The sequence below is a fragment of the Archocentrus centrarchus genome, chromosome 6 (genome assembly GCF_007364275.1).
Source record: "Archocentrus centrarchus isolate MPI-CPG fArcCen1 chromosome 6, fArcCen1, whole genome shotgun sequence".
Classification (NCBI taxonomy): Eukaryota; Metazoa; Chordata; class Actinopteri; order Cichliformes; family Cichlidae; genus Archocentrus; species Archocentrus centrarchus.
This window is the reverse complement of record NC_044351.1, coordinates 28868956-28896122: the sequence shown is the minus strand read 5'-3', so window position 1 is coordinate 28896122 and position 27167 is coordinate 28868956. Positions and strand designations below refer to the sequence as shown.

The window sequence follows — 27167 nt, the reverse complement described above, 5'->3', positions numbered from 1 at the left end:
TCTCCAGACAATGTCACAGAACACTGAAGATCTGGGAAAGGTGTGAGGAGATCAGGAACAGTAATGTGAGGTTTCAGATGTGTAAAACCTCTGCAGATAACGAGGATCCAAGATCTTTACTGAAGAAATTCTTCAGTGGGTACCCTGGCAATGACTGTAGTAAGAGCGTGGGGGAAATGAAAAGGTGTTTTCTCAACAGATTTAATGCACTGAATCCAGTGTGGCCCAATAGTGTGCAAGGCAGGTAGAGTCTGAGGTAAAAATTGAAGAATCACATCTTATGGACTGTAAGTGTGCTACAAGAAACCTAATTTTCAGTATCCGTCAGTTAAATTGAAGCCAACATATTGGTATATAGCTAAAGCAACTCATCGATATTTTATTGACTCTGTAACTATTCTTTGTCTGAGATCCAGTTGCATTACTAACACTATGAGTTATGCAGACTTTCCTTTGATTCCTTGACATGAATATGCTCAGGTGTAGACTAAATGGTTTGAGGCTGGCTTTCAAGTAATGCTTAATCTTAAATCAATAAAATGAGTGGTGTGTGTCTAACATATGAAAAAATAGCAAGAAGCTAAATGCAGCAGTATGGAATAGAACTAGGTACACTTCGGCACTTGGTCAAGGCATTTAGGATGGGAAAAGTATGTTATTGGCAGGTCAACATCACATCTCAAACTCACAACACAAAGCACACCGGATGTCCAAACAGTTTAACATTGTGAACTTTGACACCTTCTATTTCACACGCACTGAAAACCACTACTACACTGACTACGCAAACACATTACCTTTCACGTTGCACATTTTGTTTGTCCTTGGCTGTGGCGTTCAGTTGCTGCTAGTGCTTCACATTGCTAAACTGATACCACTATAAATTAAATAATCTCACTGATAATCATTTGCTACAGTACATAATATGACATAAATTTTCCAGTTAAATGTATTGTTTGCTATAACAGAATATGGACACTACAGTAACTCATTAGTCAAGCTCTGTATTCTAAAAATGCCAAATATCCCTCCAAATTATTGTGGAAAACAAATACTAAGGAAAACACACAGGTACATCACTGCATCTCACATATACTTATATCAATAATAACATTCATCAAGACTAGAACATATTCCTGACTCATTTTGCCAGTGTTACATTCAGAATTGCTTAACAGTCAACATCCTGCCTTCATGGTTGATGGATCCACCTAAACCGGGTCTTTAACCTGGTCTGATCTCTTACTCTGTGAGTCTCAGGTCCCACTGTGTATCTGTCTGTGGTCATGGGAGCATCTCGGTCTCCCTCTGGTGCTCAGGAGTTGCACTCAGTGGGGCACCAATGTCCCCACAGCGAAACTTAACGCATCTTGTAGTCGTGGAATATGGCTGCTTCACACAGCTGCCCTTTGAAATCCAGCTCAAAGGTAAAGTCTAAATCACGCTGCAGGTGAGTAAAGAGAGAGAGAGAAAAGAAAGATGTTTTTTTTGTGATATGTGACACAACAATTGATCAAACACACAGCAGAAAGCAAGAAAAAACATATGTAAGACAAGAGATGACGTCTCCTTTCTGACCTGAGAGCAGAACATGCTATTACATAATTAGAGTGTTTGTGTGAGACAAGAAGGGAAAGCAAACGCCACTTCTCCATCCCACAGGGGGGAGGAGAGGACGCTGACAAGGTCAACAATAGAATCTGTTGTTTGTTCAAGTCACTGCAGTGCTGCTGCCTGCTTGACAGAAACTGAAGAGAAAACAGCCTGCTGTGGGCAGGGGATGACAAATTTCTTACCTGCAGCATGGATATATATAATTGTGTAAAACCTTGTTTGTGTCTTTTAAAAAATATGTCCATACCAGTAGTTCCACAATACAAACATTATACTTACAACATTTTTCTCATTGGGCTTCATGGCTATAGTGCCAACAATCTCTTCTCCTCTTCGCACTGTCAAATAATCCTCCAGGTAAAATACTGTTTGCTTCCAGTGGGTGTATGGAGCATCTGGAGCTAGAACACACACAGAGAAGCACTTTCACAATACTCATAAGCCATTCCATCTCGTAATGAATGTCTAAAAAAAAAGTCAGCCATTATAAATGATTTATGACAGTAATGACTTTTGTAATGGTCAATAAATCATGGATCACTTATAAGAACTGTTTACTAGTTGACAGTTTGTGAAAAGGCCTTTTATTTGGTGTTTACTAACAGCTGCCATAATTCTGGATTAAAATCTCGTTACTATTAATTGACTTCACTGAACATCTGCAGATATCTCAGGTGTTCAGCTTGGACACCACACCATCTAAATATCCCAGACGGAAGGCAACAGTAAGTCCCCTGCCAATAATGCAGCTGTTCATTTTTCCACATAATTATCCTTTTTTTAATGCTTCCAAAGATTTGATGACCATGAAACTACCAAAGCGTCAGTGAAGTATAAAATGAACATGTAGCTCCACTTGAGATCCAGAGTACAGCTCTGAAGCAAAAGGCAGATAATGCATTCTTGGCCTCTAACACTTTAGCCAGTCTTCTCCCATCACCATTTGTGCATTATGTGCATCCATATAGTTTGCATGACTGTGTGAACACAAAGACGGGGAAAACTTGAACTTCCAGCCCCAAAGCCTTGGTCAGCTTTTGTGGGGGAAGCTTGGTAGCTCTGGCTTTATAGACAAGCGCACTGAGTCCATAGATAAAAGGGCCTGCCAATCAGCATAGAGCTACACAGGCCGGGGTCTTTTAGGGCATAGTTCCATGAAGGCACTGAGAAACTAGCTCTGTTTCTCATGCTAATGCGGTAGATGAAATGGTATTTTTGTACTTTCCAGCATGAATTGGAGTCTTTGACCTCTACTTGTCTTTTTTCTCCTTGCCTAAGAGCCAGTGTGTATCTGATACAACTGTCTTTTAGGACTATATGAAGAATTGATGGCACAATTTAGCTTTTTGTGTATAATTTTAAATCTATATAAAGTTTTCAGCAGGAAAGTCCTAAGGTTTGACACTGTAAAACTTGCTTGGCAGACAAAGTTACAGAAAATCAATAGAGGGGGGCCGTGGGTTGGCAGAAAAAGCCGACGTTAGGAAACACATCCATTTGAGTAAAAGTTGCAAGGCCTTGATGATGATGTGCTTGACAAATAAAAGATGACCTGTGCTTACACGCAGTTATTTTTACAAAAGGAGGCAAAAGATCTATTGTTAATCCAACAGTTCAGACAATTAATTCTGCTTTACATCTCAATTTAATGCACTAAAATATATATTTTGCTCTTCACCAATAGAGGTCAGTCACACACAGGTTTTAACACAGTAGCCATTCTCTTAAGTCACCACAATCCTAGATGTTAAGATCGGCCTGATCTTAACTTAAATTGACAAAGATGTTAACTAGGTGCCATTAGAGCCTAGATACATACCACATGAGAAAGAACTGCTCTGCCATCCATCTATGAAAGGAAGTGAGCACAATGAGTAGCACAAAACCTGACAAGAAGCATGGTTTTTTACCTTTTCCACCGGGCAAAGTATGCAGTAACCAATTCTCATAGGGCTGTGATGAAACACAGGACTTCATAAACAGTACACTGTTTAACCTGAGGTCTTCTGAGCCCATAACTCCTGATTTAGTTAGGCCGGATTAAGTGACTTTTATTATTTGTGTGTCCTACAACCAAAGGGATTGATTTTAGGCCCCTGAGAGAATTACACAAACATAACTAACATAAAAGTAACATTTCCCTTCTGTGGTTACAGTTTTTGTGCTACTGCAGCCACATAATACCAGTAGGAATCCAAGGTGCTTTGATCAGGGTTTATTGTTGTTATTTGTTGCTCCACACTCAAGACAAAAGGAGACCAGACTGCCCTTTTGAGGTTATTGCTCCAAAAAGTTAAGAACTCTCTCATTGGGATTAAATTCTGTGGAGACTAGAAAAACATAGCTCATGACCTATTTGTTTAGACTTTCCTTTATTTAATTTGTTTTTCTTTTTTTTTTCCTGTTCTTATCTTGCCTCGTGGTTTCATCTGGTTATCTGCATGTAATGTATGTGCTCTCTTATTTGCTCCTTGGGTTCTAATTTTATGTGACATGCTCTTGAAAAACTAAGTGCACCCTTATCTAACTCCAAAGGAATTAAGAGGGTAAAGTAGCAGCCAGGTGCTGGTAATCAAATACTTTTGATTTATTGACCATCAGCAAGTATGATCACCTTTATAAGGACTCTATGGTCCTGTGAAAACTTTCTTTTTCACACGACTGTATATAAATAGTCTAATGCTAACCAGTTGCTCTCTACAGCATAACATTTAATAGACAAGTACAAAAGTGGGGAGGATCACAGAGATTCAGAAGTCCATGAGGCACAATGTTAGTGATTATAAGGCTATTTGATTTCAAGTTCCCATGTTTCCTTGATGATGACCAGAAGGTTTCACTATCACCCCAATAAATATAATGCAGCTTGATTGTTCAAGCTGTACATAAACTCCCATATAAACAGACGTATATCAAGATGCCTTGTACAGTATATGAAGTAAGCAGAAGTGCCTGACATCTTACCTGTAGAAAAACCTGTTTTCTTGTGACACTTAGTAAACTCAATGTTGAAGTAAGTGACCAGTGCATGGATGTAGTCATTCCTCTGGATCTGCAGGCAAAAAGCTGATGTAAAGGACAGGTCCTCAGGTTTCACTGTGTATATGTCCACTTCCTGTAAAAGTAAAAATGCTTTTTCTTAAACAAACAGGTGAAAAGTTTCTTATGTAAGTCATTACTCAAAGTTCTCCCTTTTACTCTCTTTCTGTGTTTCAAAGAAATATCTTAGAAATATGGCCTTGTAAGAGTGTATGAAATCTTTTGAAGCGTTAGTCTCCCGAGATACTGCTGCAATGTCTGTCTGTTAAATATAAAAGTACCACAAATAGAGAGCACTCACAATGAATAATACCTTTAATTTGAAGTTAGTTTAATTCTTAATTCTGACCTCCACCAGACCTTTTATTTATTCACAGCACCAACTAAGAAATTAAACCTGCCAGTTTAAAAAAAAAAAAAAAACTGCAATACATCAAGAACAAATGACCAATAAAGATGTAGCTGGCAATAAAGCTTCTACCTGCAAAAGATAAAATAAAATTAAAAAAACCCCACTGGGACTACACCAAAAAGAGGCCAGTACCCCCTGTGTAGGATGGAAAAGTAGAAGGAGCTGTGGTCATCTAAAAGTTCTAACACTTGTCGTGAGCCAAGTGTTACGGATCATGGTCACGCATGGCTCTGCAACCCAAGGCTCTTAATGTTTCCTGGTTCCAGTCAATTTTACAAGGTATCTGATACAGCATCATCCCAGTGGGTCATGCTCAAAGAAGAACATGCTGTTCCACATTCTGGTTTACTGGCAACATAAAGTATTATCTATGATTCCTGAGTAACAGAGGACAGCTTACCTGAAACCTACACCACAGCATAAACATAAAGGCAGTGCTGAAATATTCTTCAGTGCTATTAGATATTCACTTGATGGTTTTGGTGCCAGATGCCAGATTTGCGGTGGTAGGAATGAGCCTTACGTTTGCTGACAATAAAAAAATGCAATAATAATATTGGATTCCCCTGCTGTCTTTAAAAAATAATCAATCCCATAAACACATTTACAAGATGTTTACTCTGGTCATGCAGTATAAACTTCTCAAAGTCACATTTCAAAGTTTAACACAGCAATATACTGCATTGCAATGTTTACCCTCAAGCAATTACTCCTAAGGCAAAATAAAAAATTTAATAGAACATCATACAGGTTGTTTTCTTCAAGATTATACTTGCTAATGATGCTCCCTGAGTATTGTTACAGTAGTTCTGAGCAGTGGTTTAATAACACAAGGTCCTGTGTGTACTACTCCTTGGTTATACAACTTTAATGAGGTCATTCGGTAATCCGTTTAAGGACCACGCAGCTTTTCAGTGCAGCATCATCACTGGTGTAAGGCCTCAATATTTTAAGAGATCCAAAGGCAAACAATATTTCAATTGGCTTCATGCACTTTTTTATCTCTATGGCTGTCTGATATACAGTAAAAGAAAACTAGGAGACTAGTCTTAGACAGTACTGTACAAAACTGTACTTTTATTGTAGTGTGAGACATAGTTGGTACCTCTATGGGACCACATTTTGCCTTGTATACAGACACACAGACTCACAAGGTGGCAATATCAGCTATGTGAAAAGAGGGGTGAAAATGGGCACTTCACCATCAGCAGCATGAAAGAGGCACACTGAAATTAAAGTATAACTGCACAACAATATTCCAGCAGGACAAAGGTGAGACAGGGCAGAGCCATCTAATCAAGGCCAGATATAAGAAGGTCACTATGACAAGAAGCACAATCAGGGAGACTAGACAGACTGCTATTGACATGCATGGCACAGCAGTCTGATCAGTCAAATTCACACAATGGGAGCCACAGACAGAGCAGCAGTCAAGGTGGCACTCATAACACCCACAGCATGTTAGACAATATGTTTGCCAGTCAAATAATATCACTGAGTAGTTATTCAGTAGTTAACATGCAGTGCGTATGTTTTACCATGGTAATTATGCCAGTAACAGAACTGCTAAACTGTGTAGGTCCAGAGCAAGAAATTAAATCTGAATCTTAGTACTGGCATCCTGTTTATGCACGAATTACTGTTGCATCAGCTAATAATCAACAATGACAGTGGTGCATACTGGCCATTCAGGCAGCGGAATAAACCGACATTTAACCATCAGCCAAAATGCAACCACTTGTTTTTACTGTACTAACCTTAACCAGGCAGGAGTTGGTCACCACCTGTTTGGAGTCAACTACATCTACCAGGGGTTCCTTCATGGCCACATTACGGATACAGGTCATGTCAAAGCCATACACGTTCTCCCACCCTGGTAAAGACAGCATCACGGAATTATATTATTATGACATTACAAACATATTACAAACATATTTCTTCTGCTGTATTTGCTCCAAGTTTTTATTCACTTTATAGAGTCAGCAAAAGCCAAAGGAGGTGTAAACATTTGGGCTGTAGCTGTTAAATAAAAAAAAAAGAAAAAGACTCTAGTTGTGGGCATTACTCACAGAGCTTCCCAGAATAGTCTCGTCTATGATTCTGGAGACATACGTCCTGACATTTTGAAAGAGTTTCCTTTCGACAGATGAAAGTCACATTGTATTTGGCAATGATTTGTCACCACGAACCTCCTTGAACACAGGCACCATTCTTGCCTTGGATATCCTTGCTGCTCAAACTAAATCATCACATACATTATTCATAAAGCTCCTTAAGAGAGTGTGTGAGCAAACATCTTTGTTGTGACCCAAGAGGGAAGAACTACTTGAGCATGTTGGAGAACTGGTGATAATGAACAGGTCACAAACCCCCGGGGGCTTTTGTAATGTAGTGTATTTGCATTTCCTGCTGCCCACTTAACTTGGAGAGCATGCAGCACTAATGATCGTAGGATGCTTTTAGAATACTGGAGTGCTTCGGGAAAGCATTTCCAACTCGGATAAGGTTGTCTTTGGCCCCTTGCCATTGGAAAAATAAGTTTGTGGTCAATATGTACACTTGTCTCAGTGTGACTTTGTGTATACAGTACTTCACCTCCACAGCAAACTTAACTGTAATATGATATAATTCTATCTGGTGCACTGTAGTTGTATAATTTCCCAGATGTATGGGGGTGTTGAAGTAGGAGGCCTTCTGGAAATTGTTTTGTTGTGCGCCTGTTGTCATTTTGGGTTGTGCACTGGCTTAACAAAGACTTTGCTGTGATGTTCCTATGCTTTGTGACCTGCAGCAAAAAAAAAAGAAAAAAAAAAAAAAAAGAAAGAAAATACACCCACAGTGCTCCTTGCAGGATTTAGAGTGGGATGATACAGAGATGAAGAGGCTTGTTGACTTATAATATCAATTATCACACCCAGTGTTGTACCTCAGGAATAGTTCAAAATTATTTGCAGAGCTAGAAAGGCTGTGTGTGTGTGTGTATGCCCACACTTGAGAGAGTAGAGTGTGGGTGCGTTGATGGTGGTGTCCGCATCCATCGACCAAGTCATATTCCTGGTTAAAGCCACTAAAGACCCACACTATGTACAGCACATGTAAGTGGCAACAATGCATGGTGTAGGCAATGCACAGCACTTACAATGGATTTTGAAGTCTTTGTACTGTCTGTCCTCTATGGCCACCACATACAGGGAGGCTCGGTCAGGAAACATTAGTCCACCAGGTTTCTGTTTGACAAATCAGGACAGGAAAAAAACTCAGAAATTAATTATAAACACATCAAAAAGGGCTGCATCACAGAAATGGTGACACTTCTTTTTCTAACCACGAACAAATACAATTTTTGAGGTGTTTTTGTTCTTGCTTCATACAGACTATAACAAGGAAGAGGCACAGCTCATTATGCAATACTTAAAGATTACTTAACTTTCAGTCAGAAATCAATAACAAACCATAATATTGAATATTGCTTTGTAATCTAGCCATCCACTCCATAATAGATTTTTATTAACACAATAAAATAAACTGCAAGTTAAAATGTAAACAATTATAGGGAACTACAATTATGTGGTTTACAACAAAATCTGCATTTTAATTGCAAATAGTACAAAGACAGTGTCTGGGGTTTTTATCTCAGTTACTGGATCTTTTTAGAATATTTTAAGCCTCTAAAATTTGTTTCGTCAAACATTGAAAAACACTTTTGATAACAGCTCGACTGGACTTAGGCATCACAACCCAAACACGGTTAGGAGCAAGTGCAGAAACTGTGAAATTAATTTTGACTGTTATTAGATTGTCAGACAAACTCTAGAAATTGAAGCCTAAATCTGTTGAATTGTGCTAATATTAGAGAATATTACATTATTAGCTTTGTAGTTCCTTTGTGTTATTACTTTATGTTTTTTTGTCTGGCAAGGTTGCTTGATTTATATCCTTATGTTTTTCTATTTTGAATTTCTAGTTAATATATTCGAGTTTGAGTTTCTGTTTAGGTTCTCATGTTGTTCCTCTGTGTGAAGTTTTAATTTTTGTCTTCACTGTATTTTCTGAAATCATGCTTTGACTTTCTTAGTTCTGATTACATTGTGTCTCTTGCTGGTTTATAGTCACGAGTTTTAGTTTTAGTTTTCACGTATTTTGGTCTGGTTCTGTTTTTTATTATTATTATTTAATATAAGAAGCCTCCTCTGTGTTTTTTCCTGTTTCCCTCTGTCTCATACTGTGTTTACACCTTGGTCCCTTTTGTTTCCTTGCCTCATACATCTTGTTTAGTGTTAGGATTCATGTCTCCCTTGAGTAAAACCCATTTTACTTTGAAGGCTGTTTTCTTTTGTGTCTTATGTCAGCTTTGCATCCTGTCTGTCTTCCCCCCGATTCCCTGATTGTCATTGCATGTTGTTAATTGTGTTCACCTAATCAGCCCAGTGTGTATAAATAGTCCTCTCTCCTCATCAGATCATTTGTTAATGCTCCCTGTCGTGCTGCTGATGTTGTCTGTGTTCCTCGTGTTTTTCCAAGCTGTCTTGTGGTTTTTGAGTTCCATTTCATGAACATTGGTACATTAACACACACAATCTAGACATCATACCAGCCACTTGTCCCGGGCAAAGATGACCGTGTTGAGCATGGATTCATAGAAGAGGCAGTAGCCCATCCATTCAGATATGATGATGTCAACCTTTTCAACAGGAAGCTCCACCTCCTCTACCTTGCCTCTGAAAATGGTGATAACTGAAACACACAAAACATTTTAACATAATATAATAAAGTTTACATAGAAACCCTCTAACAATAAACTGTATGAATGCTAATTCTTGAAAAGTCTAAGGTAAAATATGCGGTGGAGGACATCTTAAAAGTAAAATAAGTTTTCAAAATTATTTGTGAAGGAATATTCACACCATCTGTTAAATCCCATAAAACAAAAAGGTATTATAATTTATTACTATGTGAGCAAGTTAGTAATTTTTGTAAAGAATGAAATAAAAAAGAAGAAACTGCGAGTGGCGATACATCTGTTCGTATATTATAGACTAACACAGCAGCCATTGTGTTCTTATGAAAAGTAGACCAGCTGAGGACTGCAGTGGAGGAGTGGATCTTTGCCCTTCCTGAGATTGGCTGACTTCAGCTTTGTTTGTTCTGTTTTGGCAAGAAGTGCCTGAAAAGTTTCCCTGGTTATACAAGTGTCTGTCACAATGACATGCGGACCCTGTTACTCCAACTGCTGATTGCTTATTTGCGTTCCAAAACTCAGCAAACACACTGTTAAGTCTTTTTCTTCTGTTACTTAAGCATACTTGTTATTCATAGGTTTATAAATAGACAGGACATTTGCTGACGGGGTAGTTTATAGCACCATTATCTGGTAAGTGCAGAGTCAGAGGCTTGGCAGGAAATTTGACACACAGCAGGTGCTATGATAATAACATACGCTTTGAAGTTACACACGATGGAAGCATATTCCTGCAAATGAATGCAAATGAGCCAGTGAAAATAACTATGATGAAGGAATGTCTACTCAAAAAAGTGCTGGGTTGTCTCTATAAGCACACTGTTGGCTTGCTCAAACACATGCCCATACTGTAGCATGGCCATGTGCTGGTTGTTAAAGTATAATATCATCATTATAATAATTGTTATTATCACATATGGAAAAAGCAAGGAAATCACACAAGAAATAACCTAATCTACTGGCAATATTTAATGTCATTAATATTTAAAATGACTTAAATTAAATGCACTCAATCAGCTTTATGGGTTAAATACAGCACTTATGTCAAACCAGCCCAGTGTGTGTGCTGTCTTCTAGTCAGCCAGCAGTGGGTTTCCAGTAGGTTATTTTTAACCCTGCAGTTTTCTGAATGTAAAGATTTGTAAGTTGACCGGCTTCACCAATTAACAACTGAACAGCTGATTACACCTCTTCTTGTTCTCCTTCTATATCTCTTCCACCACTCCTCCCTCATTTATCTTCATTCACTAGCATGACTATAACCTACTTTACTGCCCTCTTCACTGAGAATGAAGTGCATGTGTCATCAGATTTGTGAGACAAGGAACAGCTGTAGCTCTTACTGCTGTCAAGGTGGTTGGACTTGATGATCCTCTCAGAGTACTCTGATATACTGGAACACTCAATCTGGCAAAAAAAAAAAAGAAAAAAAAGAAAAGCTACTTACGTGAAGAATGTCACAGACACAATGTCTGCACTCACAATAACATGCACTGACTTCACCTATAATGCAGGTGACTTTAAATGTTGATGCTCTACTGATGGTGCCTGGAAAGCTTTGGAAAAAAGCCAAACTACTGTTGCTGCTGCACAAACAGGACAAGTAACATGCATACTGCACAATAAACTACAATAACAGGGAGAAAATAAATAATAAATGTCTTAAAAAATGACAAAACTCTTGAATCAACTTATTTACTCATGTAAATACAGAAGTATTACATAATTGTAACAAACTAAATTAAAATAATGGAAGTATATGTCATTTTGTGTGGTGACATTTTTAAAATTGTTAGTACTGATACAAACACTGTTTGAGCAGCTTTTTTCAAATGTAGCTTGTAAAAGTTGTGCTGGTTTTAACCAATCACATGGCTTTAGATTAAACCAGTATATTAGTGACTTAAAGTATAATATCAGAGATAGTTCTAGATGTTGCCTGCATTGCTAGTGTGTCAACTTCTCTCTACCCATACTGTGCCAGTATTTTTTAAGGAATCACAAGCCAAATATTTTTTTCCTCTAAATTCAGTCCCTCTCCAAGTGTCCTAGTTATCATTTTATTTTAATTCCTTTTGAAATAACCTTTGCAGGCATATAGAGTGCTTTGAAAGCATCTGTGTGCCCTTTACAAGACACAGTATCTGCTTGGTAAGTGAAAGGTTGCTGGTTCAATTCCAGCCAGAGACACAAGTCCCATTTAGGGTTGCATCAGGAAGGGCATGTGGTTTAAAATTCTGCCAAATCAAGCATGCAGAGCTACCCACTGTGGTGACCCCTTGTGATAAAAAAGCAGTTGAAAGTAGCTTTTGTTGTTTGCACAGTGTCACACCTGTGAATGTGGGTGGACCACTTTCCAGTAAGCTATTGTTTGCTTCATTTTGATGCAGCAGGACATATTTCCAGAGTATGATAGAGCACTCCACACCCTTTATTTGATGCAAACCGGTGGATGACTTTATATACAATCTGTGGGTCATTGAGACATGGGGGAAAAAAAGGCCTGCTACACAATATTGTACACATTTTTTATTTAGATTGGATAATTGGATAGATAATTTGATCTAAATGGCTATTTAAAACAAATCATGTGAGAGATGCAGAGTGGAAATCAGTTTGGTGGAACTGTTAGCAACTCATAGAGTTTGAAAATATAAAAAGAGGGCACAACTTTTTACTGTATTGTTGTAAAATGACACAAGTTCCAAAGGCTGTACACATATTGTATAGTATTTTGTTGCATTAACAACATTAAATTCTGTTGCTAGTATGTTAAATTGTACTTAAGTAAATGTAGGAAGATACTTTCCACCAGTGTTAATGGATCAAATTGTCTTCAGAAACAAGGATGGTATTATTTTCTTTTACCCCAGAGTCTGACAGTGCAGTGGGAGTGACTTTGGTCACATTGACATTGCTCTACTTGATAATCATGATTCACTGTGTGAGTTGAAATAAAAACAAATACAGAATTGAGACTTTAATTTGAATCACTGCTACAGGCAAGAATGTCTGTGTAACAGTGCAACCATCCATAAAGTTGTCTGGGGTCAAAAAACGGTCATCTTTATTTAGTATCTCTAAGTGAATGCTGTCCATTCAACTCTGAAATAAAACCCTGAATGCCTGCACCTGGCTATCAAACTTGAAAGAGTCATTGAACTTGTCTCCTGATTCAATAGACCCTTTTACAGCCTACGTCATCAAAGGATGCGCGCGCATTTTGGCAACGAAAATGAACTGCTACTCCATTCAAATCAGCGATATCAGCATCAAACTGTCTGGCTGTTGTGTGTTTGGCTGTCAGAATTTCTACTCTACCAAAAGTGAACTGAAGTTGTACCGAATCCCACGGGATCACGGCTGTTTGAGAGAAAATGGAGGCGTCCGTGGTTTGAAGCCATCAAATGTATTGATAAAAATTGGACTGAGGACATGATCAGAAATGCTTGCGTTTGAAGCACCCATTTTATATCAGGTAAAGCTATTTATCTACTCTGGTTTTACCAGGATGTCAGGTTTAGATAAATACTAATATCTAAAGTAAACAGCATTAGCTGGTAGGCTATTTGGCTTTTAAACTGTAGTGTGGCTGGCTATTTACAGGTGAGGTATCGCTGGACTCAGAGAGTCCTGACTTTTAAATTAATATTTCCTCGCACCATAGATTCCAATATGCAGTGCCAGTCAAAAGTCTGAGCAGACTCACATATGAATGGTTGAGTGTGTCCAAACTTTTGACTGGAACAGTATATATTTTTTTCCTTTGTAAATCAATAATATCTGCAGCTGGAAAACTCTTAGCAAGCTAGAAAAGCAATTTGATGAAGTACTCACGCTGCCATGCAGGTACAATCTGCTGTGAGGACGTAGTTCTGTGACTTGTTTACAATGACCCCAGCCTCATAACCCTGTTTCCTTGTTTTTGACTTGGAAGAACTCCTGCCTTCAAGACACAAAACTCTGAGTCTGTGTCATATTTGACGTTTGGTATATGGTGTGCAAACAACATATTTGTAAGCATCCAGTGACTTGCATGCGTAACTTCTTTCTGGTGTATACGCTGGGTTTCTCCACCAAATAAACGCATATATCCGCCCACAGATACTGGGCCACTTGCTAACCTACCACAGGGATCGGGGAGGTGGTTGCTGGTGGTCAAAATTAATTTTTGCAGCTAGTTTTCACGATCTTTCGTTGATAATCCCCTCTCGTAGATTGAAACGCTAATGAACCATAATTCTGTTTCCAAAATGTGTGCGCATCGCTACCTACGTCGTCATTGTTTACAAACAATAAAAGGGTCTATAATAATAATAATAATAATAATAATAATAATAATAATAATAATAATAATAATAATAACATCACCTTTCAAAGAGCCCTTTCAAAGAGCCACTTCACACAAAAAAAGAGTCAAAGGCTCCATTGAATAGGTGACATTTCAACTGCTTTTTGAAAATGTCCACATGTGGGGTGTTGCAGACCTCAGAGGGGAGCATGCTCCAGAGAGTGTCGGCAGCAGCACTGAAGGCTCTGTCCCCAAATGACTGCAGTCTGGTGTGGGGCACCGAATGCAGGCCTTTAACTGAGGAACGCTGAGTCTGAGATGAAGTTTAGGGTAGAAGATCTGAAACTCCTTTATAAACACTCTCGTGGAGGACAGTGAGGCTAGATCATTTATAGAACCTCTCTACGAATGGCTTAATTCTTCACACAAAACAAAACGGAAAAATGGAAACACTGGTAGCTGTATGTTTGCCAATTAAAAAAAAAAAATGCAAGGAAGCGAGATCAAATAGCCAACCAGCTTAGAGCATTTAAGTTTTCTTGCCCCTCTGCAGCATATGCAGCAGTAATCTTTCATCAGTTTGTGATTAGTGTTCCTGAGAGCAGTGCATACATGTAGCTAGCAAGGGAAGGATTACCAGCTGATATAATGTACCAAGGTTAATTTAGCAATGCAGGGAGAGATCTGGAGTCAAGCTAAAAGAGTGGACTGTGTGTATATATAGAAATAGATAGAAATACAAGGTGACGCGCTTCTGTGAAAGTCACTGAAGCACTGCCAGAGCATCTTAATTAAAAGTAATTAAGGTGAAGATTAGTCACTGCTTAACTACAGCTAGCCATTTAGCCTCAAAAGGACCTTCAGCTTCTAGTTTCATTGCTCTTTTGACATTTTAGATTTTTCAAATTTATTGTTATCCCGCTTCTTATTTTCCTTGCAATTTTTATTCTATGTGAATTAACATCTCGGTCAAATGTCCGTCCTTTAATACTGCTTCTTGTCTTGTTATCTTTTGCTCGGAGTCCTAGCTCTCCCTCAGCATGTTTTGTACTTTATCTTCTGCCTCATAGCTGATTTATTGAGTTGGCACCGATATCATCGTTATAACATAATAAAGCTCCTTTATTCATCAGACTACACTCAGACTTCTCTCGTACAAAGATGGACATAATTCAGCAGAATACTTTTGTCAATACTAGGCTCTTATATACTGGGAAGTCTGAGAGTATAGATTTTCACCTATGAACACTGTGTTCCATTTGCTTGGGGACTCTTTTTTTCTGTCAGAGGTGTACAGACTTATTCATGCTGCAATAGATCCATCTGGTCGCAATCACACAGAAGACCCTTTAATGAACTCTAGGTGCTCTGGGTCGTGAAAAGGCAAAGTCAGGCTGGGGGCCTGGTGGATAAGGTAGCCAGAAAAATAAGGCACTTAGCTGTGCTGAATGCAGCTAAGTACATTTACTCCACTAACTCTCAGAGGGAAATCGTATATTTTTTATTCTTCGTTTATCTGACAACTTTAGTAACCAGTTACATTAAAAATATGACTGTTTATACAAAAATATATAAGTATGTAAAATGTTGGGTTTTTTTTTTTGTTTTTTTTAAAAAACACAGTTAAATATTAAATGTAATACTATTACTTATTTTTACTTAACTGACAAATGATTAAGTAAGACAGAGTAATTTTACAGTGTTGTGTTAGATGGACCATGTATTGTCATAGAAGAATGAGGTCTTTGAGGCTTTTATTTTTAGTAAAGAAACGGATTATGCGTGCTCTAAAGGCAACATTCCAACTGAGGGAAGGCATTCATAGATTTCCTCTTGAATGCTTATTGCATTGCAGTGTAACTCAAATACAGAAAGTGAACTCTTCGGTTTTCCCGTAGGCATATAGACTGTAGGGACTTCACATTAGCAGTGACTCCCCCAGAGCAGCCCTGTTTTCTGCTGCTTATTAGCAGGGGAAGAGCCAGGAGCCTCTTGCTGCCTTTGGTGCTCATTAAAAAGACTGTACCAACTGCATAAATGACCAGCAATAGCTAATGTTGCACCAGGTGTGTACATGTGTGGGCACTTGCAAACATACAGTTAATTGTACTGTGCTATTGATGTGTAATAACAGGGCTGCTGATGAAAGCCTTCTAATTGGCAATATTACTTATCTCTTTCTGAATCAAAGTCATAAGAGACAGCTATTAGCTACGTGTCTATCATAGTCATGCTTCAGTGGGTGTACTGAAGCCTCAGGGTGTGTTGACAGAGGCACCCCCTCACAGGTTGCCTCTTGCACCTCTCACTAGTGTCAGAAAGTGTCACTGTCACTGCAGACATCCCTGCAGGCTCTTACTGGTATTTTACTCTGGAGACACAGAAAGTAGAAGTTTCTAACTTTGCCCAGATGTCACTGCACTTTTGTCCTCTGCCTGAGCTATTAACTTGTGAATTACACATCTGAAATAAGATTAGAAATGAAAGCAAAATTTGTAAATTGTCTAGTCAATGTTTTTTGGTTCCAACTGATTCAATTTCAGCCTTAACTTTGTTTCAGTTTAGTTTCTTTATTTTTTCATTAGAAACCTTAAGCATTTTTACTGCTGGAGGGCAGAAAAATAAATTCTGCATCATACATACATAAATAGCATTAGTTATGCTGCTAGCATATTAACTATCAAACACTAAGCAGTTCAAACACTCAGCAGCTACATCAGCTCTTTCAGGGAATACTCATACCAATGAATGGCCAAGCAACAGAGAGGCATACCATTTGTCCCATATCCTTGTTGACCTGGTTAGACTCTAAGAGGCATCCTATACAAATCCCTGAATATACCTGTCTTCTTTCAAAACAGAGGTGCAGCTGCCCTACCTTGAGTCCTTCCCAAATGCACTTTACCCTATCTACTTCACCATTAGGTGAGGGTAGAAATGTAGATTAACCAATAAATTGGCAGCTCACAGTAAGCTCTCTCTTCACCACAACAGACCAGCAAAACATTTAGATCGCTGATGCTGGATGCTGCATTAGTCTGTCTGTGAGTTACCTGCTCTACTCTGCAGATACTGCAAAATAATCCCTAACCTGAAGTGGACAATCCACCCTTTTTCATCTGAGAACCACAGCCTGAGACTTGATGGCACTAATTCTCATCCCAGATGCTTTGCATTTGGGTACCAGTTGCAAGGCACCACTCAATAAAGCCACCAGGACTGCAACAAGTAAAGATGTGCTCCTGAGACCACTGAACTGGACACCCTCCGTCTCTTGGCTGCACCAAGAAAGTCTATCCATAAAAGTTATGAACAGAATCAGTGGCAAAGGGCAGCCCTGGAAGTCTAACACTTCTCACTCAGTGTTACTAATTCATAGATTTATCACACATAAAGGTGAGCTTGAGGAACTGAAGTGTTACGGAAAGGAATGATCCAGAAATCCAGCCATCAGCAGGCAGGAAATTCAAAATAGAGTACATACTGCAGTAACAGATTGGTGCAAGTCTAGTCTGCCTTAGCCCTTTGAGATTTCATGGTGCAGAAGTCACATACAGGTTGCACATGTGACTAAAGTTTCTTCCTATTAGGGACTGTTGAATGAGTACATTAAACATGCATTCAGTTTAATATACTGTTCTTATTGATAGGGTATGATAGGGGGATGTTCTTCCACCTCATGAGGCCCAGCCTTCACATCAAATTTTAAAAGCTTTAGGTATGATAAAGATATGGGGCTTTGGTGCAACACTAAAACTGAGGGGCTCTAAGTCAAATATGAAGTAAATCCTTAAAATCTTAGGCCCATTTATGTGGATAAAACCCTGCCAGATGGACTGCAGTAACACAATTTTGAATCAAATCAACTAAAGTACTGAAACGGGATGCTAGAAAGAGGGAGACAAAAACCGATTGAAACAGCAGAAAAGGAAAGGCAAGCAAACACATGACACGAGGCATAGTCACACACATAAACACATAATGTTATTCAGTGGCTCAGAACAAGTCTCTTGGCAATTCCAAGTTAATCATTCCTTCCCTGAAGCACTTTGTCTGGAGCCACCATGCAAAAATAAGTTCCACATGGTTATCCCAAGCTCGCAGTGTGTGTGTGTGTGTGCAGCATGCATTCTCAGACATGCTCTGACTTGCAATTACTTCTGCTCCAGTACACAATAACACTAATAGCCCTCAAATCTCTGTGGCTCAGCTGGTCAACCTGCCACACAATTTTATCACCTGCATGTCAGATGAGATATTACCCAAGATTATAGAGTTCAGGAGGCACTGTGTTTTCTGATTCACACAGCATCAGACATGCACATAAAATACATGCAGACAGTATGAGCACCTTGTGAGGCTGGGCTGCACAGAGATTAGGTCTTAATGGGTCAGCATGATTGCAACTCACTGAAGGGAAACACATCTTACCCCATACACATGCTTTGCCCCAGCTTTGGCTGCAAACATGGAAAGGATCCCAGTCCCACTTCCAACATCCAACACTATTTTGTCCTTGAAGATGTGCTTGTTGTGATACATGGAGTTCCTGTAGGTGAGCGTCCTCACTTCGTCCTTCAGCATTTCCTGGTTTAAGATGTGACAAACAATATCAGGAAGGTGCTGGCACCACTAGCCCCTGCAGAGAGTGACAATTTGTTTTCTGAAATTAAAAACACTGGATGGACGTCAGGGGTCTGAATAGCTGTGATATCTACAACGGAGCATTTACAAATAAAACACAGCCTCCACCTAATCTTACTCTATTTCCTCTCGGCCCTGTGGTTCTACATTCAAAGCCATTGTTGGTGTTTCTGAATAAGCCCTGTGAGCTTGCTGGCTCAGCCTGTCTGCACCTCCTTTCTGTCTGTGTCTCTTTCATAGTGTGCGTGCATGTGTGAGAGCAAAGAATATTCAGAAATGACAAAAATACACCTGACCTACATTCTGCAAATACATATATTAAAAAAACATCCCACAGGTCCACGGGTCCTTCCTGCATCCATCCTCTAGAATGCAAATGAATTCTGTGAACCCTGTGTCAACTGCATGGGTAAATATATAAACAGATTTATAGATTCATAAAGAAAGGGGGATTAATATGTTCAATATTGGCTCTCTGTTCGTCAAAATTTTCAAAAGTTTCACAAGTTTTAAAATTGCTCCAGTTCATCACCATCTTACACCAATTCCAGACTGTATGTAGTACTTAGTGGGGCATCTGCCATAACTTGCGCTTCCCAGGGAACCATTTCTGTCAGGGAAGGTTAAGATTTCATGTCCTTTGAAGGGCTCGGCTGACTGTAGCCCCTGCCATGGCCTAAACCATCCATGACATAAAGCTCTTGGTTTAGAGGCTCACTTTGAGAAAAAAAAGTCAAACACAATCATCGTTAAAGTATTTTGCCCGCACAAATAAGGCAATCTGAGGCAAGAAAAGGTCTAAAAGAGAAAAAGAGGCAAAAAAATTTTTTTTTTTTTTAAAAATAGACATGAAACAGATAGGTAGTGTGGCTGATGTTTTTGCCTGGATTTGACTTGTTTTCCGATCAAATCAAATAATGGAAATTTTGACCATTTTATCATTCCAGGCAAAAAAAAGGCGCAGCGCTCCTTCAAAGCAATTTTGGATTTGCATTCGTAATTCGTACATTACTCTTATGTACTTATTTTAGCTACAAGTTTGGTGTAATATGCACACACTAACTCTGCTAAAGGTCAGAGTGCAATCAGATAGGGTGTTTAATTTTATTGTTTATAATAATATATTACTATCCATAAATTATCAGCATATAAATATGCAAACTGCAGGCAAACAAACTTTAGGCATTTAGGAAAACTTATCATTATATATATAATGATAGCTTCTAGAGTTCCATATTCTATTAACATATTTTAAGGGCATGAAAGAGTTAACAGTCATGTTAATGTTAACCAGCTCTTGCAGGAGTAGTTTCAATTTTAATCTGGTCATATTGAACATAGTGGTATTACTTGTGTTTAATGTTCGACATTTTCCATCTGACAACACTTCTTGTAGGCTATATCTACTGCTGAAAAACATTAAAGGAACACCTTTTAATCAGAGTTTAGCATCAAGTCAAGTAAACCTCTGGGATATTGATCTGGTTAGTTAAGTAGCAGAGGGGTTTATTTAATCAGTTTCAGCTGTTTTGGTGTTATTAAAATTAACAACAGGTGCACTACAGGGGTAACAATGAGACAGCCTCCAAAATAGGAATGGTTTTACAGGTGGAGGCCACTGACATTTTTTCTCTTATAATCTTTTCTGTCTATTTTTCACTAGTTCTGCATTTGGCTAGAGTCGCTATCACTACTGGTAGCATGAGGCGATACCTGGACCCTACAGAGTTTGCATAGTAGTCCAACTCCTCCAGGATGGCACATAAATACATGCCAATGCCAGAAGGTTTGCGCCATCTCCCAGCACAGTCTCAAGAGCATGGAGGAGATTCAAGTAGACAACCAGTTACTCCAGGAGAGCTGGACAGAGAGGTAGAAGGTGATTAACCCATCAACAGGACCAGTATCTGCTCTTTTGTGCAAGGAGGAACAGGATGAACACTGCCAGAGTCCTACAAAATGACCTCCAGCAGGTCACAGGTGTGAATGTCTGGCTAAACAATCAGAAACAGACCTGATGGCCCGATGTCCTCGTGTGATCCCTATGCTCACTGCAGCAATAATGGAAGGTCCATATTAAACACTGACTAAAAACATGTCATCCATAATGCTGATTTATTCACATATGCAATATTATCAAAAGTATTAATTAGTCTGCCTTCACACACATGTGAACTTGAGTTACATCCTATTCTTAATTTATGGGGTTAATATATTGTCGGTCCACCATTTGCAGCTATAACAGCTTCAAAACTCTTCTGAGAAGGCTTTCCACAAGGTTTAGGAGTGCATTTGTGTGATCAGACACTGATGTTGGATGAGAAGGCCTGGCTTGCAGTCTTCACTCTAATTCATCCCAAAGGTGTTCTCTCAGGTTGAGGTCAGGACTCTGTGCAGGCCTGTCAAGTTCTTCCACACCAAACTTGCTCATCCATGTCTTTATGGACCTTCCCTTGTGCGCTGGCGCACAGTCATGTTGGAACAGGAAGGGGCCATCCCCAAACTTTTCCCATGCACGTGGGAGCATGAAAATGTCCAAAATGTCCTTAGTTCTTTTTCACTGGATTTAAGGGGTCAAACCCAACTCCTGAAAAACAACCCCACACCATAATCCCCCCCTCCACCAAACTTTACACTTGGCACAATGCAGTCAGACAAGTGCTGTTCTCCTGGCAACTGCCAAACCCAGACTAGTCCATCGGATTATCAAATGGAGACACGTGATTCATCACTCCAGAGAACACGTCTTCACTGCTGTAGAGTCCAGTGACAGTGTACTTTACACTACTGCATTCGATACTTTCCATTGCGCTTGGTGATGTGAGGCTTGGATACAGCTGCTCAGCCTTGGAAACCCATTCCATAAAGCTGTTCTGTTCTTGAGCCAATTTTAAGGCCACATGAATTTTGGAGGTAAATGGACTGGTTCTTATACTCTACTTTGAGCACTCAAAGCACTTTATACATGCCCATTTACAAGCATTCATACAAGCACTTCTTTCTATAGCTAAGTGCTATCTGTCTGTAACATTCACACATATTCATACTCCGACAGTTGCATCAGAGAGCAACTCGGGGTTCAGTATCTTGCCCAAAGATACTTTGGCATGCAGACTGGAGCAGCCAGGGCTCGAACCACCAATCTTCCGATTAGTAGGTGCTCTACCTTCTGAGCTACAGCCACCAGCGATTGACTGCAGAAAGTTGGTGACCTCTGTTAACTAGGCGCCTCAGCATCTGCTAGCCCCTGTGATATCATGTGCCCTACCATTTCGCATCATTCAGAGTTGCTTCCACTTTGTTATAATACCACTTATAGCTGACTGTGGAAATGTCACGACTGGACTTGTTCCACAGGTGGCATCCTGGCATCACAGTACCATGCTGGAATTCACTGAGCTCCTGAGAGTGACACGTTCTTTAACTAATTTTTGTAGATGCAGTCTGCATGCCTAGGTGCTTGATTTTATATACTTGTGGCCATGGACGTGATTGGAACACATGAATTAAATTTGGACGGGTGAGTGAATACAATTTGCAATATAGTTTATGTGTATTACATTAATAGTACTATGACAATCCTGAAATACAGGCATACCTCATGAATACCAAAGTGCGCATAAGAGTCAAAGTAGTAGTCTCGCGAGGTCATCTCCTCTGGGTTAAGAAACTTGGCCATCTTGCCCCTCCCTGGACAGCTAGGGAGGCTGGCAGCATGGGGCATGTGCGGTGGACGAGGAGGCCGAGGGGCATGCTGGATAGAAGGCACAGGCTTGGGTAACGAGGTTGGCTGTGCCGATTGCGATGGAATTATGCGGATTGGCTCTGGTTGCGACTGTGGTTGCTAGAAAAAGAAAGACAAAGAAGAGAAACACCTCTTTAATGCTGAGGACTAAGTAAGAAACGAGACAAGTATAAGCCACGATATCCTAGGGTGTTGTTTGCATTTGTAGACAGTGATTGGCATTGACTTCTAAGCTTTTCTCCTTTACATTTGTTTCTGTACTTTTAGCTCATGCTCTCAGCAGTTGTCTTGTGAGTTCACAAAGTGCAGAGAGTCCTTTGAGTCTGGAGGATACGCTGATCACTGACACAAAGTCAGCCTGTCTGTCCACAAAAGGCAGAGATGGCAAAAAAGTGCTGCTCAGCGCAGAAGGTACACTCATAGTGCCAGATTATCACCTATAACGCCTGGTGGGAAGGTCTAACCAGCAATGTGTGTGTGTGTGTGTGTGTGTGTGTGTGTGTGTGTGTGTGTGTGTGTGTGTGTGTGTGTGTGTGTGTGTGTGTGTGTGTGTGCGTGTGTGTGTGTTGGTGCGTGAGTAAGAGAGAGCAAGGAAAGGATGGAGAAACAGACTCTCACACCTCAGTATTGAGCCAATAAGCCATTCTGGTTTTTATCCTCATTCCAACTCAGGCATCTAAAAATAAATGACAAAAATATTTGGCAACGTGGACAAAAATAGGAGGCATTTTGAGAAAACAGTGATAAGAAACAAAGAAGGAAAGGAAAATGAAAGACTGAAACACATTTTCTTATTTAATTTCTACATAATTATAGGGATATTTTAGGAGTGTTGTCTACCACAGTTATTTCCTATTCATTTTGCATTTATTCGGTCTGATCTTATAGCAGTTGTGGTTTCATGCAGCAGCTTTACTTTTAAATTATGTTTTAATGATGCTTCTGTAACCTGCAGACCTGTTTTTGGAAAATCTATTTTCCATGCTATGTTCAGATTAAGTACTGAGATGACAACAAAATTATCCTGTATGAAGTCCATCTCTACAGCTCAGATTCTTGGCCCAATAGCACGATGGAAAAAAATCTATATAGTGTTCTGCCCAATGAAGCTTATTCATGCATTTTCATATAATTGTCTTAATTCAAATATTTTTAAGCAAATCAGCGAGCCAAGTTTTTCATCAATCCTTTAATTAATTTTTTTTTTTTTGGGAGTGACCTGTAACTTAAACACATATAAGAGTTAATGATGTGGATAATCCCTCTAACAGATGAAATTCTTCTGTTCACCCTTACAGTGAAAGCATAGTGTTAAAGTGGGATTCCTGTCTGCTGCACTGGCTTTTCCCTTTCCCCTTTTCTCTCTTTTTTTCTTTAAAATAGCCATTATTGCACAGTGTAAATATTATAATTTAAAAAGTGTGTATAGTGTATAGTATATAGAGTATAGTGTATAGTGTGAATTACTTTTTTTTATTTTTATTCTTCTTATTTATATGTGTGTGTATATAAGGTTGCAGGTACAAAATACATTTCACTGTGCATTGTACTGTGTATAACTGTGCATGTGACAAATAAACACTATCTTATCTTATCTTATCTTATCATACAGTATTTATATTTGAAGCCCACACTAGGACATAGCTACTAAGACAATAAAGCAAATCATGCGTCATGATTCATGTATTCAAAGTGAAGCTGATGTGAGTCAGTCAAATGTCAGGTTTTCATATATACAAGAAGCCATGCTAACTTCACGACTTCAAGTATGACGGTGCTGGTCCAGCTGTCTGTTATTTAACAGCTATTGGAAAGATTTTCGTGAAAATTTTATCTCCATGCTCATGATTCCAAAAGGATGAAGTCCATTGACTTTGATGACGTTCTAAGTTCTTCACTATTGTTGCCATGAATGATTTGCGGTTTTCAGTGAAATATCAAAACAGCTATGCTTTCTAGGGTGAGCCGCTGATTGTTTTTGATCTGATGTCATTGTTAGATCAAAACAGTAGTAATGATATTCCCATGAGCTACACTTCGCTAATTAGAAGAGATTAGCGTGCAAAATTTACAGTCTAAATCACATGAAACCGCTTGAATGTTTTTGCTGGTAAAAACAAGACTAATTATAATAATAATAATAATAATGATAGAACTTGATATCAAATCAAGTTCTGACTGGTTATAATTGACCAGAAAAGTGAAAAGGAAAAAATGAGTCGCACTTTCTCTGTAGCAGAATAATATTGAGAGTCATTAATGTCTCTGCTTAGTGAAGTTCACAGGGTTCTGGATGTTGGTAACATCCAAAACCACATTCTTAATGAGCAGAGACCAACTGTTGAACTAAATACTTAATCCGTTCTGCTCTGAAGTTGATCTGAAGAGGAGGCACTCTAATTCAGTGCAGCACTTTACTGGACTGCGTGAAGGATTCATTTTCTCACATGTTAATCATCTGGATCACCAAGGAGATTTTCCAGTGACCTAAAGTTACACTGTGGTCAGCTTTGAGGTGCATCCCATAGCAGGTGTAAAGACTGCAGTTTAAATCTTGGCACCTGGTAAAAATAAAATATACTAACAACAGTGAAAACAACAAAAAAAGAAAGACCTGATAAACAGCTAGCTCCAAATCAGCATTGAGTAAGTCAATAATTGCAAAACAGGGCTGCAGAAAAGGTGATTAAGTCTGTCGAGTTTAATACAGAATCTGTGCGATGCAGGGGAGAAAACAAAAAACAAATAAAAACATCATTATGGAGTAGATTAGTGTAAAGTTGGGTGTACGGTTAGAGGAGACCAGCTGCTGTGAGTGTAACAGAGATGTCACAGGAAAGAGAGGGTGAAACACGTCCTTGCCTCTGACCTTCGAATCAAATAAACACATTCAGGGTTCTATTCAGGCTGGATCTTCATATCTATACTGAGGTGAGACCTGTTATTTGAGAAGGACACACACTTACGTTTGAGAGGACCCAGCCACTTTGTACCTGTGTGACTGCTGAAATTTGTCCCTCAGTGCACGCTGTTCCTTTGAAAGTCAGTTAGTGGGCTGTTAGATAACATTTATAGCTACTGGAGAAAGATGGTGAGGGATTATGATTTATTCTTATGTACTAAAATATACTGACTATAGTTGCTATATATTAGTCTGCTGTAAAAGGGCCCTTCCATACTGGTGAAGACATTTCACAAAAAAAGTGATCAACCTTTGGTTTCTGCATTATTCCACTTTAGGAAATCTGATAACACCAATATTCCACAACAGCAGAGAGCCTCAGTGAAAGGGAAAGCTCTGTCTTATTATTATGTCCCCCCACTATCTGCCCTCAGACATTAGCCTGTTGATAAAAACGTAGTGTGTCTGAGTGGGTCTTCATCCATGAACTTGCTCAGATTTAACTTTTTTTCTGATGAATAATGTAGAACAAAGCATCTTGAACTTCACAGGGTGGTTAAATCTCATAAGTATCTATACAATCAGCATCACTCCTGTACTTTCATGTGTCAATTAATTTGCAGCACCGATAAAGTGAGGGGTGGAGGATTTAGTTAATGTGGCTGACACATTACATTTTCAGCTACCTACTCTACTTTCTGTAAAACTGCTCCATACAACAAGTCTAAGCGTTCTTCCTTTCCTCTGCAAAGTGCTGCAGTACCTTGGACAGCTCTAATTTGCATCGAGCGCAGAGTGAAGCAGCAACACACTGTCCCGTTATATCTCACTCTGCTCACAGCACATTATTTATTGGCGTAACATAAAGAGCTTCAAATACATTTAGATATTTTTAAGACTTCGTCTCATAGACTCTTGTCTGAGAACGTCTGGGATGCAGAACAGATCATTCTTGTTACATATTAATGCTATGAAACCATCCTGCTCCTTACACATCGCACGGCATCCTAATTTTAGTCGCTGCAAAAACCGAGACTTTTCCAAGTGTATTTGAGGTTGGAAATACTTATTTGAACTGCGCCAGATCTGTATAGAATGCCTGTTTCATCGGGAGGTAAACATCCTATTAGCCCAGTCCTTCTCACTCTGGACAGTCTGCATCCTGTAATTTGTCCGACATGCAACTTCTACTAAAGGTGGAACACACAGCCTACTGCAAGACGCATCTAGGATGCTGATACATTCCGAAAATCTTAATTCTGAGTTTAGACAGAAATATTAAAGGTTTCTCTAACACTTACCTCAGTGTTCTCAGACTCCGCCATTTTTCTCCTGAGGAGCATGCAGCGGGATGAGTGCTTAATTCCCATAAGGGCCAGCAAAAATGTGCACTCACACTTAACAGAAGTAAAGAGAGAAAACGTGTGTCTGGCGATAATCAGTCCCCTTAGTCCTTTAACATTAGATAATTTTCATTTACATCTCAAACTGCGCAGTTCTTTAGAAATTCCAATATTGCTAAAAGACACAAAACTGCACGAGGTCCCCAAAGCATTGCAGCCACTCTCGCCACAGTGTGTTGTGGATTCCATGGCATAAAAGTTTGCAGTCCACCGGTGTGCGTTCCTGGAGAGCATTAGGGGGAAAGGCATCATTTGGAATTTGGCATCAGCTGAGATAAAAATGCATCATCCTGTCCTATAACCCAGCAAGCACAGACAGGAATCTATTAAGACTGCAGACCTAAAAGCAGAAGATTGTCATGGATGCAAAGATTTAGCG

The 27167-nt window shown here is 39.2% G+C and overlaps 1 protein-coding gene across 1 annotated transcript; it reads right to left on the bottom strand.

Annotated features, from left to right (window-relative positions):
- Window positions 1–1035: 1035 nt before the first annotated feature.
- On the bottom strand, window positions 1036–26755 carry LOC115781847 (protein arginine N-methyltransferase 8-B). The gene is made up of 10 exons (XM_030731729.1): window positions 26687–26755; window positions 22337–22582; window positions 18526–18681; window positions 11147–11210; window positions 9657–9799; window positions 8205–8292; window positions 6823–6938; window positions 4579–4729; window positions 1894–2015; window positions 1036–1444 (listed from the first exon to the last, which is right to left on the bottom strand). The coding sequence occupies exons 1-10, from the start codon at window positions 26753–26755 to the stop codon at window positions 1361–1363; spliced, it is 1239 nt and encodes a 412-aa protein (XP_030587589.1). The 3' UTR covers window positions 1036–1360.
- Between the last annotated feature and the right edge of the window lie 412 nt (window positions 26756–27167).

Coding starts and splice junctions, on each gene's coding strand:
- LOC115781847 (XM_030731729.1), bottom strand. CDS start 26,755: ATGGGAATTAAGCACTCATCCCGCTGCATGCTCCTCAGGAGAAAAATG. Junction 22,583..26,686: donor CGGAGTCTGAGAACACTGAG/GTAAGTGTTAGA, acceptor TTCTTTTTCTAG/CAACCACAGTCGCAACCAGA. Junction 2,016..4,578: donor GAAAACAGGTTTTTCTACAG/GTAAGATGTCAG, acceptor TGTGTGTTCTAG/CTCCAGATGCTCCATACACC.